General features: G+C 38.4%; 1 protein-coding gene across 1 annotated transcript in view; it reads left to right on the top strand.

Moving 5' to 3' along the window:
• LOC128220330 (peripheral plasma membrane protein CASK-like) overlaps window positions 1-14,903 on the top strand; it is a 180,666-nt gene that overhangs the window by 21,256 nt on the left and 144,507 nt on the right. Inside the window, exon 3 of the mRNA XM_052928691.1 lies at window positions 13,237-13,349. Coding sequence (XP_052784651.1) covers window positions 13,237-13,349 — 113 coding nt within the window. The remainder of the gene's footprint in view (window positions 1-13,236; window positions 13,350-14,903) is intronic.

The following is a 14,903-nucleotide window of genomic DNA, read 5'->3' as shown; positions in this document are numbered from 1 at the left end:
CATGTGACTTCTAGCCTATTTGCAATGTTATATCTGACTGTTTTAGTTTGATACAACATAACTTCATGTCAGCAGCGAAGAATTGAAATGTAAACATGATTTGTTTTACTGACTGACAAGACAAGCATCAAATTTTCCCTTAAGTTTAAAGTAAAACTTCTAACACTTATTCTTACTTTGTTAGGTGTCCATAACTTTCCTGTATTTGGTGTAAAGCTGATTGTGATGATAATTAAAGGAACGTCAAGCTTTCCACTGATACTGATCAATGGCATTTGTGATCCGGTTCATTCGCATGCTTATAAGAAATCAGTGGCATTGTCATTAGGTCTAAATGCAGAGATAATTGATTACCTACTATGTATGTCTAACGCCATAGGTGGCACTGAACAGTCTGCGGGGACATTTTGTGGCAATTTGCTGGAAAACTTAAATGGGTTTTGTGTTATGCACTTACGGGATAGCTCCTTTCATTTTCCAATCTCAGAAATAAAAAAGTGTCACAGCATTTACCAGTGTTATGCTTCAAAAATGGAATTTATTTTAATGGATAAAATTGGGAAAAAAATAAATTTTGCTAATTGAAATTTAAGGCAATTTCCTGTGACAAAATTGGATTGATTAATGGAAGGGGACTAAATAAACCAAATGATGAAAAAAAAAAATTAAAATTGTGGAAAATTAAGTTTCAACAGAACTTCAAAAAGTTGTAATTATTTAGTGGAAGTTAGAAATTATCAAAAACTGGAACCAATGTATCTATCCATGGAATAGAGAGATGACCCATGTGCCTGCTTCATGCTTCATTTATTAAGCTTATTAGATTATGCACAGAGGAATATTTGAATGGATAGCAGCCACTGTTGCTCAAGTCAACATTCTTTATAGCACTGTTTCCTTTCATGGTGCTTGGAAAGTTTTCTTCAAATATTGAAGGTTGTTCAATACATATTGTTGATGGGATTTAATTGTGGTCTTGGTATTTATTTGGGATTAAAATAAATTTCCTAGATTTGTATATGGGAAACCACTACTTAGTGGTGTATATATATATATATATATATTACCTTGAATAGCCAAAGCTGACAATAATTTTTGAAGTGAAACAAAATAAATTATTATATACACATATGTATATATCTTACGTATTAGAATAAAGGGTGAAATTGTAACAGAAAAGTGTGTTCAAATTGTTAAAAATACTAAATATAATTATTAGGTGATGGAACTCTGTGATTTATAATGAGGATTTCTCGGTGATTACCTTCAATTTTGTGAGAGGAAAAGTGGTACATGTAAAAGCATTACAAGGAATGGAATATAATTATACCTGATTACCATTTCTAAGTATTTTCCGACTTAATTTGTCAAAATAGTACTTCTAACTGCTTTATCTGACATTCAGCAGACTGGAGCACTGTAATAGTGTGAGGAACAGTCACCTGAATGATAAAAACACTTGTGACAGTCTTAACTCAAAAAGCTTTGTTTGTTTTTACCCATTTAAATATATTTGTCTCAGTATTACTGTCGGACTTAATTGTCAGAAAAAAGAATGTAAGGAACAAGGAACAAATTTACGGTCTAGGGAGGAATTTTACTGTCATAAAGCAGTTAAGAAGGATAAATATAAATACTTACGGTGTGATGTTGTCATGGATCCTCGTGAATGGTACTGGCAACGACCGATATGTTCGTGCACCCAACCAATCCATTATGCACTAGGGTGAGTTTATTTGCTGCTTCTATTATTATTAAAGCTCAAATACAAATATATTTTTTGTTTATGTGTCTGTACTCAATTTTTAGTGACATATTTTACATGTTGCCTGCCGAGTGAGCACAGTATAAGATACGTAAATGATAATTATAACCACCCCCCATATTCTAACCAGTTGTCTCATACAGTCTTCCCTAAAATAAAAAAATTCTGCCTGTCTGCTAGACAAAATATCCGGAAAAAAAATGTCTGTCCAAACTAATATGTCATTAAATAGTATACGAAAAGAGAAAAAAAATGAATATCAACTGGTTTTAATGCTTTCCTGATTTAATTCACAAAAACAACCATATAAACACTACATGGACATATCGTTAAGTAATACTAAACACTCTTTAAGTCTCACAAAAAATATTTCAACACCGCCATTTAGATGTTTTCTGTTTTTTTGCACCAGCTGCTACCATTTTGACTGTGAACCGAAGCATATTGAGTGCTGAGGATTTTGATTGTGCCTTGTTGCAAACCAACAACCATTCAAAACAGTTGTTATATAATGCCGTTACAGATGCATCATATTAAATACTTGTGTATCCCCTGCAATCAAAATCATGATCCACATCGGAAATGGCCGACTTTTGGCATTGTTATGTCAAACTTCAATATGGGATCGACTAACTTCTGCTAAGGCAAAAAATCAGTGAATAGTTTTTAGAGACATTTCACTTTAACAGGTACCTTTGCACTTTAGTCCTCTCAAAATATGTTGGTCATCTGGACGGTCATTTATGAAAGAGCTGTCAAACCGGTAGAAAATTTGCCATACATATCCAGCGGGCTGACACATTTCAGGAAGACTGCTCATATTCTTCCCAGTTGTCCAATATTCTCCCCCAGTTGTCCCACATTCTCCCCCAGCTGTCCCAAATTCGCCCCCAGTTGTCCCACATTCACCCCAAGTTGTCCCACATTCTCCCCAGTTGTCCCACATTCTCCCCCAGTTGTCCCACATTCCCACAGTTCTCCCACATTCTCTCAGTTGTCCCACATTCTCCCCCAGTTGTCCCACATTCCCCCAGATGTCCCACTTTCTCCCCAGTTGTCCCACATTCTCCCCCAGTTACCCCACATTCTCCCCCAGGTGACCCACATTCTCCCCAGCTGTCTAACGCTCTCCCCCAGTTGTCCGACATTCTCTCCCAGTTGACCCACATTCACCCCCAGTTTACCCACATTCTCCCCCAGTTGACCCACATTCTCCCCCAGCTGTCTAACGCTCTCCCCCAGCTGTCCCACATTCACCCCCAGTTGTCCCACATTCTCCCCAGTTGTCCCACATTCTCCCCCAGTTGTCCCGCATTATCCCCAGTTATCCCACATTCTCCCCCAGTTATACCACATTCTCCCCCAGTTGACCCACATTCTCCCCAGTTGTCCCACATTCACCCCCAGTTGTCCCAGATTCTCCCAAGCTGTCCCACATTCACCCCCAGTTGTCCCACATTCTCCCCAGTTGTCCCACATTCTCCCCCAGTTGTTCCACATTCTCCCCTAGTTGTCCCATTGTCCCACATTCTCCCCAACTGTCTAACACTCCCCCAGTTGTCCAACATTCTCTCCCAGTTGTCCCACATTCTCCCCCAGTTGACCCACATTCTCCCCCAGGTATCCCACTTTCTACACCAGTTGTCCCACATTCTCCACCAGCTATACCACTTTCTCCCCCAGTTGTTCCACATTCTCCCCAAGTTATCCCACATTCTCCTCCAATTGTCCCACATCCTCCCGAGTTGACCCACATTCTCCCCCAGCTGTCTCACGCTCTCCCTTTACAAGTTGACACATGTTTGTTCACCTCATTTGTCCAACTCTCTCTTGTTGTCGCAATATTGTTCTTGCAGGCCAACAATGTTGATTTCTATTTCAGTTTTTAGCTCTACTGACTAAAGGCCATAAGAGCTTATGAGATGGTAATGTGTACGTAGTATGTGCTTCCAAGCGCCCGTGCGTCTGTAAACAATGGCTTGTGAACAGGATACAGTCTTCAGTTTTGATTGTATCTCGATGAGATATCCATTAGAGCTCGGTTCCTTTCGAAAACCAGCAAGATCCGCCCATGCATGCCTAGATTATGGGCCTTGATAGTATAAAAAAATGTTATTGTGTAAACAATTGCTTGTGAACACGATACAGTCTTCAGTTTTGATTGTATATTGGTGAAACTTGTACAGTATTTAGATATGCATTAGAGCTCTTTGGCTTTCGAAAACCTTCGAAAACCAGCCAGATCTGCCCATGCATGCCTAGATTATGGGTATTGAAAGTATAAACAAATCTATGCGTCTGTAAACAATTGCTTGTGAACACGATACAGTTTTCATTTTTGATTGTATCTTGGTGAAACTTGTACAGTATTTAGATATCCATTAAAGCTCGGTTCCTTTTGAAAACCAGCCAGATCAGCCCATGCATGCCTAGATTATGGGTCTTGAAAGTATAAAAAAATGTTATTTTTAGCTAAGTCAATTTTTAGCCAAGTCTTCATGAGTGAAGTCTATTTTTAGCCAAGTTTACATGTCAAGTCACAATTGAATGTTCAAATTATGCCCCTGGGGTCATTACTGGCCACGCCCCTGGGTTCACAGGTTTGGTATACTTAAATTGGGAAATGTTAAAAACCTTTTTGTCTGAAACAGCTATGCAGATCCTTGCTATTTGGAACAAGGCTTAATTTAGTGGTCCACTACCATGGTTGTTCAAATTATGCCCCTTGGGTCAAAACTGGCACTGCCCCGGGGGTCACAAGTTTCCTAGGGACTTATTTAAGAAATGTTTTCAAAATCATCTTGTTTCAAACCACAAGGCCCATACCATTGATATTTGTTGTGGAGCATCATATGATGACCGTCTAGCAAAACATTTGAAATTATGCCCCTTGGGCAAAAGCTGGCCCCACCCCTTTTGACTTACTTTTTATCCCCGGCCTTGAAAAGGCGAGGGGATATAATAATGGTAGGCACGATTTCCTGCGTCTGTACGTGCATGCGTCCGTCCGTCCCTCATTCATTTCATTGCATCTCCTCTTACATTTCTCATGCGATTTCTACCAAACTTCCACAGATTGATGATCATAAAGTGAAGCAGCGCACATTGTCGGGCTTTCCCGATTCAACCATTTTTGAAAGAGTTATTGCCCTTTGCTAATTTTACATTTAAAATTGGTTTCTTCGCAACAACTCTTACATTTTTCATGCGGTTTCTACCAAACTTTCACAGATTGATGACTATATAGTGACACAGCGCATATTGTCGGATTTTGCGATATGACCATTTTTGAAAGAGTTATTGCCCTTTGCTTATTTTACATTTAAAATTGATTTCTTCGCAACTCCTCTTAAATTTTTCATGCAATTTCACAGATTGATGACTATATAGTGACGCAGCGCATATTGTCAGGCTTCCGCAATTCGGCCATTTTTGAAAGAGTTATTGCCCTTTTTTTTTTAAAATTTAAAATTGGTTTCTTCACAACTCCTCTTACGTTTTTCATGCAATTTCTACCAAACTTTCACAGATTGATGACTATATAGTGACGTAGCAGATTTTGTCGGGCTTTCCCAATTCGACCATTTAAGGAAGAGTTATTGCCCTTCCTTAATTTTACACATTTCTTATGTTCCTGAGAAACTACCCTTACCATTGATTGGCTTTCGTTACAAAAAATGCCCCCATGAGGCGGGGAATATAGCTGTCTGTGACCGCTCTTGTTAATTTTTAAAGCTACAGCAATGAAATTTTGTTAACCTTTTTATTAGCTCACCTTAGCTGAAGGCTGAGGGTGAGCTTTTAGGATCGATGATTGTCCGTCGTTCGTCGCCTGTCGTCCGTCCACACTTAGTTTGTTAACACTCTAGGGGTCAAATTTTTGCCTCAATTGTCACGAAACTTGGTCAGGATGTTTGTTCCAGTAATTACTCGGACGAGTTCAAATATGGGTCATCTGGGGTCAAAAACTAGGTCACAGCACCCAAATATGGAAAAACCTTGTTAACACTCTAGAGGTAACATTTTCAGTCCAAATATCCTGGAAATTTGTCAGAAAGGTTGTTTTAATGATTTCTAGCTCAAGTTCAAATATGGGTCATCTGGAGTCAAAACTTACTGTCACAGAGCCCAAATATGGAAATACCCTGTTTACACTCTAGAGGTAACATTTTCAGCCAAAATATCCTGGAAATTGGTCAGAAAGGTTGTTTTGATGATTTCTAGCTCAAGTTGAAATATGGGTCATCTGAGGTCAAAAACTAGGTCACAGAGCCCAAATATGGAAATACCTTGTTTACACTCGAGGTAAAATTTTCAGCCCAAATATCCTGGAAATATGTCAGAAAGGTTGTTTTGATGATTTCTAGCTCAAGTTTGAATATGGGTCGTCTAGGGTAAAAAACTAGGTCACAGAGCCCAAATATGGAAAAACCTTGTTAACACTCTCGAGGTAACATTTTCAGCCCAAATATCCTGGAAATTTGTCAGAAAGGTTGTTTTGATGATTTCTAGCTTAAGTTCGAATATGGGTCATCTGGGGTCAAAAACTAGGTCACAGAGCCCAAATATGGAAAAACCTTGTTAACACTCTCGAGGTAACATTTTCAGCCCAAATATCATGGAAATTTGTCAGAAAGGTTGTTTTGATGATTTCTAGCTCAAGTTTGAATATGGGCATCTGGGGTCAAAAACTAGGTCACAGAGCCCAAATATGGAATTACCTTGTTAACACTCTCGAGGTAACATTTTCAGCCCAAATATCCTGGAAATTTTTCAGAAAGGTTGTTTTGATGATTTCTAGCTCAAGTTCGAACATGGGTCATTTGGGGTCAAAAACTAGGTCACAGAGCCCAAATATGGAAATACCTTGTTAACACTCTCGAGACAACATTTTCATACATCAGAGAAGCCAAATCCCTGTTATTTCCCTTTAATTATCAACAAGTCTATAGCACAAAGTTTTACTGAGGTGAGCATATAGGGCCATCTTGGCCCTTTTGTTTTTAAAGCTACAGATATGAAATATTGACTATGAGTACAGTTTTGAAAGCTAATATTTTTTACACTCAGATTACCTTTTCTTGGCACTTATTAAAATAGGTCATGCAACTAATCTGCTTACAACACTTTCTGTCCTCAGATGTTGAACGTGCAGCGTTTTCAGCTAACCCAAAAAGTGAACTATATATTTAATGCCTTTTACTCATTCGTACATGCTCTGGATTGAAAATGACCACAAGAGCCATGCCAGTAGAGTATAGGCCTTCTTGGGCCTGTTGTTAATCATAATAATTAACTATTATATGTTTTGTATGTCAGTGTGTGTATACCATGTGATAAATTATGTCATATATGCTACATCGGAAGGCACATTTTGCTTAAAATAAAGACTTAAATCAAAGCTAACTTTTCTTTTACTTCACCATTTTAAATAAAACAAAGGGCAGTCAGTGCGGCTCAAAAGAAAACCCGCATTTGTTTCATTGTCAAAGTTTGATGAGAATAGTTTCATCAAACACTTCGACAAACCTGTTTTCAAAATAACGTTTTAACAGTCCTATATCAGACAGCCATATTCTATATCAGACAGCCATATTGTGAAAAGTGTTAAGGTGTTAATTTCTCAATCAAACTCTGGTAGAAGGATGAAGGCGGGGCCCCATAAGCGACGTATAGACTGTGCTATGTGTCACCGTGTGACTTTCTCTTTCAAATTCTGTTAGAAAATTTTATTGTTCTTTATTTTTGTTTTTTTGGTTCCATCTATTTTTCTATAATATTTACTTTCATAATTTCCTACAAAGACTTTTGTCATTCTAATTGCAATTGAGTGTTTTGACATTTCTGATAAGATTTTACTGCTTCCTCTTCTTAATTATTATCAGTTAATTATCTCAGATCATAATCATAAACCTTACTCTTTGAGACTTTGACACTTCTCAATTATCTCAGACTTAATCTAATTGTAAATTTTATTTTTGACAATAATTATTTTTGAGTGACACTTTCTAAAATCTTCGATCATTATCTTTTTATCACTTAATTCTGATTGGTAACTTCTACTCTTTAAGTTAGTATATAAGTATGTACATTTTTCATTTAGGGAAGAGAAATATATACATTAGAGATACATATAAACTAGGAACTTTGTACTTCTTCTTTTACTAAGGAAATATCTTTGAACTACTTCACTTTTTGTGACTATATAATTAATTCACTTACTTTCATAACTTAATATATCACATGGACTATTGAATGTTTCTTGTTAAATAAGTCTTTAGATTTATCTTTGTTAACTATTCAACTTAAATGTGGAATTAATAAAGAACCAACTTTTAAACATCTTAATTGGACTTGAGTTGTTAATCAAAGTGAACCATTAAACGTGATCTGAACTTAAACGGTAACTCGCAGTTGTGCCAGCTAATTCCCCAAATTAATGGCCAACTGCACGTGCCCCTTAGACAGTGTGGCTTGGGCTCGGTGACCACCCCTACTATACCGGAGTGTATATACTGGCCCGTTCCCGACGCTGCACAACATAACTGGGGTGCGCGGTGCCATATGTCATTTAAAATGGTGAAGAAATAGTGAAGTTATCTTTGGTTAAAGTCTTCATTCGAAGCAATATATTGCCTTCCTACGTAGCATTTATGACGCAATTTATCATGTGGTATACACACACTGTATGTGCATGCTGAAAAAATAGGAAGGGAGATATGTTTATACAATGTCCAAGAACAGATAGCACCTTCAGGTATTTGCTTGTGTGCTCTCCTTTGTCTAGACAGCATAAACAAATTGCAAAGATATTGTGGCAGGAACTGAAATGTCAACAAGTGCACTCATTCTATATAGCATTGTATCAGCAATTAAAAATTGATAAAAACATTAAACCATGTCAAAATAAGTCTGAACATAATGTAACACACAGGTTACTAAGCTGACTGAATGGATATTGGTGACCTGCCTTATCAGTCGGTATTTTAACAACATGATATGTCAAAAGAGGTGGTGTTTCCATGTAGAGGAATGCCTAGCACCAGTAGGTTTCAAATTGGTGAATGGCTCTGTCAATAAAACTGCCAACCTTTGATGGTCAAGGGCAATAATCATGCCAGTGTCAACTGTATTGTTTTTGCAAATTGTAAGTAAAACAAAGGGATGATAATAGCACTGTGAACTTGCCTCAGATGATAATAGCCACCTGCTTGCCCTATGAACTTGCCTAAGATGATAATAGCTGCCTGCTTGCCCTGTGAACTTGCCTCAAATGATAATAGCCACCTGCTTGCCCTATGAACTTGCCTAAGATGATAATAGCTGCCTGCTTGCCCTATGAACTTGCCTCAGATGATAATAGCCACCTGCTTGCCCTATGAACTTGCCTAAGATGATAATAGCCACCTGCTTGCCCTATGAACTTGCCCAAGATGATAATAGCTGCCTGCTTGCCCTGTGAACTTGCCTCAGATGATAATAGCCGCCTGCTTGCGATGTGAACTTGCCTCAGATGATAATAGCTGCCTGCTTGCCCTGTGAACTTGCCTCAGATGATAATAGCCACCTGCTTGCCCTATGAACTTGCCTAAGATGATAATAGCTGCCTGCTTGCCCTATGAACTTGCCTCAGATGATAATAGCCACCTGCTTGCCCTGTGAACTTGCCTAAGATGATAATAGCCACCTGCTTGCCCTATGAACTTGCCCAAGATGATAATAGCTGCCTGCTTGCCCTGTGAACTTGCCTCAGATGATAATAGCTGCCTGCTTGCCCTGTGAACTTGCCTCAGATGATAATAGCTGCCTGTTTGCCCTGTGAACTTGCCTCAGATGATAATAGCTGCCTGCTTGCCCTGTGAACTTGCCTCAGATGAAAATAACCACCTGCTTGCCCTGTGAACTTGCCTCAGATGATAATAGCTGCCTGCTTGCCCTGTGAACTTGCCTCAGATGATAATAGCTGCCTGTTTGCCCTGTGAACTTGCCTCAGATGATAATAGCTGCCTGCTTGCCCTGTGAACTTGCCTCAGATGATAATAGCTGCCTGCTTGCCCTGTGAACTTGCCTCAGATGAAAATAACCACCTGCTTGCCCTATGAACTTGCCTCAGATGATAATAGCTGCCTGCTTGCCCTGTGAACTTGCCTCAGATGATAATAGCTGCCTGCTTGCCCTGTGAACTTGCCTCAGATGATAATAGCTGCCTGCTTGCCCTATGAACTTGCCTCAGATGATAATAGCTGCATGCTTGCCCTATGAACTTGCCTCAGATGATAATAGCTGCCTGCTTGCCCTGTGAACTTGCCTCAGATGATAATAGCTGCCTGCTTGCGCTGTGAACTTGCCTCAGATGATAATAGACACCTGCTTGCTATGTGAACTTGCCTGACAGATGATAATAGCCGCCTGCTTGTGCTGTGAACTTGCCTCTGATGATAATGGCACTCTGCCTGCACTGTGAACTTGCCTCAGATGATAAGAGCCAGCTGCCTGCGCAACTTGCCTCAGATGATAATGGCGCTCTGTGTGCACAGTGAATTTGCCTCAGATAATAATGGCACTCTGCCTGCCCAACTTGCCCCAGATGATAATGGTGTCCTGTGCTGTGAACTTGCCTCAGATGATACTAGCGCTATGCCTGCACTGTGAACTTGCCTCAGATGATACTAGCGCTATGCCTGCGCTGTGAACTTGCCTCAGATGATAATAGTGCTATGCCTGCACTGTGAACTTGCCTCAGATGATAATAGCGCTATGCCTGCGCTGTGAACTTGCTTCAGATGATTATAGCGCTATGCCTGCGCTGTGAACTTGCCTCAGATGATTATAGCGCTATGCCTGCGCTGTGAACTTGCCTCAGATGATAATAGTGCTCTGCCTGCACTGTAAACTTGCCTCAGATGATACTAGCGCTATGCCTGCACTGTGAACTTGCCTCAGATGATAATAGTGCTCTGCCTGCACTGTAAACTTGCTTCAGATGATTATAGCGCTATGCCTGTGCTGTGAACTTGCTTCAGATGATTATAGCGCTATGCCTGTGCTGTGAACTTGCCTCAGATGATAATAGTGCTCTGCCTGCACTGTAAACTTGCCTCAGATGATACTAGCGCTATGCCTGCACTGTGAACTTGCCTCAGATGATACTAGCGCTATGCCTGCGCTGTGAACTTGCCTCAGATGATAATAGTGCTATGCCTGTGCTGTGAACTTACCTCAGATGATAATAGCGCTATGCCTGCGCTGTGAACTTGCCTCAGATGATACTAGCGCTATGCCTGCGCTGTGAACTTGCCCCAGATGATAATGGTGTCCTGCGCTGTGAACTTGCCTCAGATGATAATAGCGCTATGCCTGCCTGTGAACTTGCCTCAGATGATAATAGCGCTATGCCTGCCTGTGAACTTGCCTCAGATGATAATAGCGCTATGCCTGCACTGTGAACTTGCCTCAGATGATAATAGCGCTATGCCTGCCTGTGAACTTGCCTCAGATGATAATAGCGCTATGCCTGCACTGTGAACTTGCCTCAGATAATAATGGCGCTCTGCCTGCGCAACTTGCCTCAGATGATAATGGCCTTTAATGTGATCTGTGATGTCAGTTCAATTTTTTTTCAGTAAGCCAGCAATCATAGGTGAACACTGTCATTAGGAGAGATGCAGATTGCAGGCATTATATTGGTTGAATGTTTGGTAAATGGTAGACAATTGGCCCTTTGTATTTTTGTGTGCCTTCAATCACTGCGAATCAATAAGGCATTGTTAGGACTTAGGGCAACTGATTTCAGACAAATAATTCTTTCTGCCTGGTGAAGCTGGCATAAGGTATCATCGAGCTGACCAAAATGCTATAAAACTTCCATGCCAACAACCTTTTTATATGTGGCTCAGGCTTTACCCTAAGACTTATAAGAATTGTTTTAGAAATATTATTTTATGAATGAACTTAACTTTATATTTGGAGTATGATAAATTAATTTTTTTGTTACTTTTGCCATGACATCATAAATGAACTGTCTTATTAACTGTATGAAATAATACTGTTAGGTTTTATATATTAAGTGTATTAAATCATTTCAATAGTATTTGTGTCACAGGGCGGGTCATCAATCGGGTTTATAAACAATTAGCTATTTTAGCAAAATGAAGAATTGATTTATGCATTAAAAATATTCACAAATAATCGATATCACTTAAATTTGCCTTACTATATGCATTTGCATAAAATCTTGCCAATGCTCATTTTTTATAGTTTTAGAAAGCTTGTTTAATAATTCAGTATTGAATGCCCTATGCTGGTCTATGAAAAGATTGTCCTTAAATGCTCAAGGTCATGGACAGGGAGGGTTTCCAAGTTTTTTGTCCATCAATAACTGGCAAAAGAAAATTGACGACAACTAAAATATGAACTTCTTTCATGTCAGTGTTTTGGTTTTATTGATGTTTTGATTAAGTGAATCATATCACACTATCATGCAGACAGATATTGTTAGCCATGTAATTTAATTTTCCGAAAATATTTTTTGGGAATAAATTCTCATCTGCCTGTCGCCGTAGGCATGTTAAACAGCTTGATGGTCTAAGGAAACTTCCTCTCATGGAATAATTGAAGCATTGGTTGAAAACTTCTTAGGAAACCAGTAACTGTAAGTTGTATAGGATAACTTTGATCTTAAATCATTATTACAGCATGAAAAATGCATTGATGTGAAAGGGGCATCAGCAGAGGATGAAATTGCATGAAATAGAAAATAATCAAAACCTTACATAAAAATGACATCGTTGTGTACAACACATTGAATCTTACTTGCTGATGTATCACATCGCTTACAACACGTGTGTTTCTCTCACAGTTTTCGTGCATTTTTCCAATTTGAAATTGTCTACCACGTAAATCCCAGTAAGTTTAAAAATGGGATCGATATATTTATCTGTGCTCATAAACAGAATGATATGATTTAAACTGGGAAACCATTATGCATTTTCTTTAAACGGCTAAATCAGATGAGACTGCAACATTGTTGCGTTTAATAATTTCTTTAAATCTGTTAAAATGATGTATTATCAGCCCCAGGGTACTTAATAAAGCTCCTATTGACAATTTGGACCATCTGGTGTCTAGTCCCTTTATACATTCACCTTATATTATATAAAATGTGTATAAACATTTTTGTTGCCATTTCAGCCTGAAATGTAAGTATAAATAAAAAAGGTATATAAAAAAAATATACTGTGTGAAACCCGGCGAAGAAAAATCAAAACTGATTCCCCCCTTTTTAAACTCTATAACTTTGCTGGGCATTTCTGTGGTCAATTAAGCATTGTAGGACGATTTCTGCACGACGACGGTCATTGCCAGTTGGCACTCAGATCAGAAGATTGTAGAAATTGCTATGTCCACTTGATGGCTAACTAATGAATTATACTCACTGGTTTCAGAACGTCATATGTTTTTGTCCATTTCAGGGGTCCATTCAGCATTGTGCGAAGATGCCTGCACCGGGACACGCAGCGCCAGTTTGCCGTGAAGATTGTAGATGTGGCCAAGTTCACCTCCAGTCCTGGACTAAGTACCGAAGGTAAGGTACATTCAATCTGTGAGAGTGCAGCTTTAATGTCATGTTTTCTTATTTATTAAGGCTGATGGTTGTTGCAACAACAAATTGATCAAGCTCAGTTTCCAAAACTTTTACTTGTTACCGTAATTGTCATTATAATGCCTCACACTTCTGTCACAGTTTAATTAGTTGACATTTTAAGCATGTCTGTTCATTTAAGAAAAAGAAGAAATATTGGGATAGACTTGATGGCATTCTAGACCTTGGCCAATGTTCAAAACTCATTCATACATTCAAATGAAGCTTTAAGTACAGCGACAGTATACACATGTCATTACGTGTAGTAAGACCCGCAACTATGGCTTTAAATATTGAGTAATTCCTGTTTTTGACTGAAGAAAAAACAACAACAACAACCACAATACAACAACAAAAACAAAATTGATACCGCTTGCGAGCTTACTTGCTACATAACACCTGTGTGAATGCTGCAAGATTGAAGGTCTTCTTATTTGATTACATAATATTGGCTTAAAGCTGCACTCTCACAAATATACCGTGTTTTACAACTTCTTTATTTTTTGTTTTGGAAAGGGCAATTTTTTGCTTAAATATCTGCAAACCAATGATAAAAGATTGCTGACAACAGATCCGATCGCAGATTTTCATATTTCTGTTCAAAATTAATGTTTTATGGCTTAAACCGTTACTAACGGTTTAAGAAAAATGCATAAAACATCAATTTTTGAACTTAAATATAAAAATCTGCGATCTAATTATTTGTCAGCAGTCTTATATAACTGGTTTCCATGCATTTTCGCAAAAAATGGCTCGTTCCAAGACAAAAACAAAAAAAGTTGTCAAAACGTTCAATTTGTGAGAGTGCAGCTTTAATGTCATGTTTTCTTATTTATTAAGGCTGATAATTGATAATTTATTACTTTATCTTTGCCATGTTATGAATGTCTCATTTAAATAGAATATTGCAACTCTGATTACTCAGTATGAAGTCATTCTATATTACTAAGTGCTGTACATTAACTTTTATAATGATCTTAATGGCAAATTTATTCATAACAGCTAGCTGGCACGTTACATTCATGTCAAAGCCAAAGTTGCAAATTAAAAACAAGTTTTGATCAACATTAAGGCTGTTCCATGCCAATGATGAGAAAAACAATGATACAATGGCTGTATCAAAATTAAAACATTTTTTCTTTAAAATTAGACAAGCTAGGATGTTTTGTTTATCAGAATGTAATTAATTTCACCCCCATCACAGTCCCCAATCACTCCCCAATCCTAGGGATATAACTTAACTTTTCCGGACCACTAGCCAGCTGGGCTCGTAGCTTTTTAAATCAAGGAGCCCAGCATCAAACCCATCTGCCCAACATTTATCATACACATTTTATTGACATTCATGTCTATAAACAATGTTTTAAGAATTGGAAATCATCCAAATCACACATCCAATTAAAATCACTGACTCCCCTTTTGTTTATTAAAAGTGCATGACAGGCTCTAAAAATTACACATAATTTATCGTAGGCAGCTTTGTTAAGGTTCTCACAA

This window comes from Mya arenaria, chromosome 15 (assembly GCF_026914265.1).
Source record: "Mya arenaria isolate MELC-2E11 chromosome 15, ASM2691426v1".
Lineage (NCBI taxonomy): Eukaryota > Metazoa > Mollusca > Bivalvia > Myida > Myidae > Mya > Mya arenaria.
The sequence above is the reverse complement of the archived record's forward strand: the minus strand, read 5'-3'. Positions and strand labels throughout refer to the sequence as shown.